Raw genomic sequence first — 4,743 nt, 5'->3', positions numbered from 1 at the left:
TTTCGTGTTGTTTACATTATTAATAATTAATAGATAATCAGGATAGAAAACATATTATAAAAATAAATTAATTTAATTTTTAAATCGAATTTAAATTTTATATTATTAAACTCAAAATTTGTATTGTCGAGTTTAAATTTGAAAGTTTTAATGAATTTATTTTTAAATTTAAATAAATTTTTTAATGAATTGAATCTAAATTGAACTTGAACTTAATAAAATTAAATACTTATAAAGTTCGAGTAATATTAAAGTTTGGATTCCGAGCTTCAACCTGCATAAATTTTCGTGTAAAGCTTGAAGTTTTTAAAACTTAACTCAGTCACTTCTAATAGTAATGATTTATCCGAGTCAGAGAGCGAAGGAATAACGAAGAAAGCCATAAATTAAGCTTATGCCTCGCCGCGTGGGGGGATAGTCAGCAAAGTATTTCAGGTAATAGCGTGGCGAACATTGAACAAGCAGTAAAGCTCGGGCAGCAATGAATAAGAGCAGTTTTATTAGAAATGGATTCAACCATAAATTCACTAAAAGGGTTAGTTCTAAGGATGAGATGCAGAGGACATTCAATTCAATAAACCTTATATATATATATATATAAGATTCACTCAACATATGAAAATAATTACATTTTCTTGCATTCCGAGTATAAACAAGCAGATCCATTAGTGCTGCCACATAAGCTATAGTAGAGCAAGGGTATGCTTCATTATGCATGAATTAACGAGATCACAAGTTAATATCATTCTCCTAGATCTCTAGGAGCTCAAAACACCATTTTTATGATATATCCTACATGTGCTTGGCAAAGATAGACTCAACAACGCCTTGAGCTATGGGGTGATAACATTCACGAGCTTCTGCAAAAACCCTTTTAGCCAGAATCTTTTCTTCTTCTTTTCCAGTGCCTTGAATAAGAGCGGTGTAGAGTGGACGAAGGTACAGCATCCTCCCAACTGCCTTTAATGTTTTCTCTACCTCATTAAAGTAATCTTTGCAGCTAGATGAAATGGCCAGTTGGAGAAATGCAACTTTCACCTCATAGTCCTTTGATTCTGACAACCTGTAGCATGCATCCAAGGCTAAGATCTGCATCAAAAAGATCCAGATGCATAAAGTTTATAACTGTAAACCTACCTCCACGATAGTTCCCTGCCTTGTTTAGGCACGAAAAAAGGGAAAAAAAAAGTACATATCAAGGGAATAAAATATCTCCACTTATATGGTCAACAACAAGGAGAGAACCTAGCAGAAATAATACAGAAGGCTATATTATCTATCAGCAAGCAGATGATAGCATTGCTTATATGGCAAATGTCTTGCAGAAGGAAACGGGATTAAGCCTCCAAACTCACTAAGAGGATCCCTGTAGTAAAATAAATGACCGCCTGAATCTAGTCCTAGAATGTTTGTTTCTTGGGCTCAAGTATGCCAAATATAGTATTAATATGGAAACTAAATCAATCACCTATTAGTCTTATGCAATTAGGCCTATAACTACAATATTTACAGCTGTAAATACCATAACACACGTAAAGTGAAAGTCAAACTTTTAATTAGAGTGAAGAGATGAAGTGGCAATATGTAGAAAACACAATAAACACTTTCATAAAGTATTAAGGGATCAAAAGTTTTGTTTACAGAAGTTGGAATTCAATCCTATGTCAAAGTTGGTCAAATACAAACTGAAGAGATAATAATAAGAATGGTAGCTCATCAACAAGTTATTGCCAACTTCTACGAAATACCTCAACGACATATCCACTTTCAGAGGTCAAAGCATGCTTCACAGACATGCTTTAAATTTGCAAACTAATAACTCGTATCCTAGAGAGTAAAAGAAAGCACAGCTAACGGCAAACCAATGAACACACACACACATAAAAGTTAAAAAAGAAATTCTCTAAGAGCTTGCGTGACGCCTGCCTGTGCACGCACATTTAGCAAAACAGATCCTACAATGTATTAGAAATAGTTCCAGGGAAGAAATGCTGATGAGGAAACTCAATAAATCAGGAAATAAATATCAAAAGTTATAATCAATCCAGTCACCTGTAAGCCAAATCAAGGGCAAAATCATAAAAGACCGTTGTCACTACCTGAGAAGCTTCTACAGCTTTGGGCAGGTTTTCTAGGTAGAGCTCCCACTCTTGCCCATGCCAATCAGCAACTTCGTCCTCCCTAGGCATCTTTCCAAGCTTAAATTCATTCGCTAGTGAAACAATCTTTGAGTATAAGTTGGAAACTGGTTCATATGCATCTGGAGGGATGCCAATACCCTCCGTCCATAATTTTAAGTCAATATCTTTCTCTATTCCAGGGACATTTGCTTTCAAGAAATCAAGAAACAACTCTGTATCAATTGATTTGAACTTGAAGGTGGCAATATATTTCTTGAGGAATTCATCAAATGCAGATCTTCCAATCTAAGCATTCAAGAGTTAAAACACAACTGGTGAGAGGATTCTTCATTGATAGACATCTGAGATCAACAGGGAACTCAATATACCTGGCGTTCTATGCGCCACAAAAACTGGAAACCCTTCTCGTATGGAACTTGTGAATACACATCATCAGGATCAATGTTCTCCTGATTTGTTTTGAGCTTGGTGAACTCCATGTTGTCCTTAAATCTCACCATTTCCTCATTTAAACCTCTCCATCCAATTCCAATATTCAATGCAGCTCTGTCTTCTCCTTCAACAACCTCAACAATTCTCCTCTCCGCATATGTTGAAAAACCCTAATGGCAGACTAATAAGAATAATATGCTTTGAAATACCAAAAATGATGGAACTCACTTCATATATAGAAACATTTTAAAATTCAGTAGGCATTCTTCCAAAAATATGGTCAATTATACAAAAAAGTAGACAAAAATAAAGACTTAAAAGTAACCAGAAATTTCTGGTCCACCTTCCCCTTTATTTATAAAGGCTATTCTTTCACACTGCAAATGCAGTCATGCTAAGCCAGAGGAACATCAAACTGCATTATTTCAAACAGCATTATTTTCAAACTTCCATACAATGAAATAAAATGTAAGACTAAGATCTCAGCAACGTAAACAGTTGGCAACTCACTGCATGCAAAACACAATTTTTACACTCACATTCAACCAATTATGTTCTCCTTCAATCATATTTCTTCAACCATCCTCATTTCTCTCGCTAACATGGAGGCTAAATCCAATAAAATACGGATAAAGCAAAGGGGATAAACATTATCAGCCAACTTATGTGCCAAAACCAAAAATGGGATACGAAAATATTAGTCAGATAAAGCATATACCTCATTCAACCAAAAGTGGTCATTATTCTTGTTAGTAATCAGGTTACCAGTCCAGCTATGAGCCAATTCATGTGCCACAACCTGCCCCCCACTGGCGTCCCCCTTGATCACTGTTGGGGTCAAGAACACCATCCGGGGATTCTCCATTCCCCCATAAGGAAAACTAGGTGGCAAAACCATCAAATCAAATCGCTCCCACTCATATGGTCCAAACAACTTTTCTCCTTGCCTTATCATATCCTCAGTCCCAGCAAACTCTCGAGCAGCCGCATCCAACACTTCGGCTACTGCCTCCGAGTAAACCTTAGTCCTGGGCCCTACCTCCCTGAAACCCAAATCCCCAACTGCAAACGCAAACAAATACGGTGGAATAGGCTGCTGCATAACAAACTCCTCCACCACCCTCCCTTCGGCACACCACAACGACCGGAAGTCAAACCCAATATCTCCAGTGACCAAATCATTAACATCCCCACTAACAGGTGCTCGGCGATCAGAATGTCTGGCCGACATCACGGCGGAAAGGTGGCGGGGAATGTTGAGATTAGCGGAGTAACAAATTCTGGCGGCTGGAGTGTCCTGGCAGGGGAAAACGGAGCGGGCGTGGATGGATTGGCATTGGGTAAAAACAAAAGGATGGATCTTTCCAAAAGTTTGGGGCGGAGATAGCCACTGAAGGGCAGACGAAGAAGGAGAGGTGGAGTAGAAGATTAAAACTGAAGAATGGTTTTGGAGAGAGACAGTGAGGTGACTCCCCTTGATTGGGTCAATCGGGGAAAGTGAGAAAGGAAGAGGACTTAGGGTTTGAGGGTCAAGGACTTTGTAGATGGTGAGAGAACGGGCGTCGAGGGAGAGAATTCCGGTGTGAGGAGCGGCAAGGGAGAGTAAAGCGGTGGCGTGGATGGTGGAGGAAGAGAAATCGAAGTAAAGAGAAAGGAAAATATGGGTGGTAAGTGGGTGAGCGGAATCAGTGAAGGAGTGAGGATCAATTGGTGCCATTGTTGAAGAAAAATGAGAATTGAGATACCGTGAGAAATGAGAATTGAGATTTGGGATTATGAAGCGAGGGAAAGTGATGACGAGGATTCGGTGAGATACTGAGATCTTAAAAGGGAGGATTTGATTCGGTTTGGCCTTGGTTTTTAAATTTGGAGGGAATTTTTTAAAAAAATTGTTATTGCAGTATTGTATTTATGTAATTTTTTAACTGTAATTATTTTCTCTGTAGTAAAATAAGTAGTTTTGTTAATTGAAGTTCAAAGTAATTATTTTATTTAATAATAAGCCTATTAGTTGAAAAAATCACAATTTTGTAATTTTTATATTTACAGTTAAAATTTATAATTTTAAATTAAAAAATCTCAATTTTTAAATTTATTATTATTATAGTAATTTTTAAATTAATTTTAATTAAATTTAAATTAATATATTCAACATGCTACATGTCACTAT

General features: G+C 37.0%; 1 protein-coding gene across 2 annotated transcripts; it reads right to left on the bottom strand.

The window, feature by feature from the left end:
* Nucleotides 1–565: 565 nt before the first annotated feature.
* On the bottom strand, nt 566–4,430 carry LOC110605952 (leucine aminopeptidase). 2 transcript variants are annotated; one of them, XM_021744645.2, is made up of 4 exons: nt 3,292–4,428; nt 2,510–2,743; nt 2,100–2,426; nt 566–1,089 (listed from the first exon to the last, which is right to left on the bottom strand). In XM_021744645.2, exons 1-4 carry the CDS (start codon nt 4,288–4,290, stop codon nt 793–795), a joined length of 1,857 nt encoding a protein of 618 aa, XP_021600337.1. In that variant the 5' UTR covers nt 4,291–4,428; the 3' UTR covers nt 566–792. The 2 variants fall into 2 exon arrangements, with proteins under 2 accessions (XP_021600337.1, XP_021600338.1); XM_021744646.2 differs by having other exon boundaries at nt 897–1,063; nt 3,292–4,430.
* Between the last annotated feature and the right edge of the window lie 313 nt (nt 4,431–4,743).

The sequence above is a fragment of the Manihot esculenta genome, chromosome 18 (genome assembly GCF_001659605.2).
Source record: "Manihot esculenta cultivar AM560-2 chromosome 18, M.esculenta_v8, whole genome shotgun sequence".
NCBI lineage: Eukaryota > Viridiplantae > Streptophyta > Magnoliopsida > Malpighiales > Euphorbiaceae > Manihot > Manihot esculenta.
Note: the sequence above shows the minus strand (reverse complement) of the source record. Positions and strands in the feature narration are given on the sequence as shown.

Coding starts and splice junctions, on each gene's coding strand:
- LOC110605952 (XM_021744645.2), bottom strand. CDS start 4,290: ATGGCACCAATTGATCCTCACTCCTTCACTGATTCCGCTCACCCACTT. Junction 2,744..3,291: donor ACCACTTTTGGTTGAATGAG/GTATATGCTTTA, acceptor GTCTGCCATTAG/GGTTTTTCAACATATGCGGA. Junction 2,427..2,509: donor TGTGGCGCATAGAACGCCAG/GTATATTGAGTT, acceptor TTGAATGCTTAG/ATTGGAAGATCTGCATTTGA.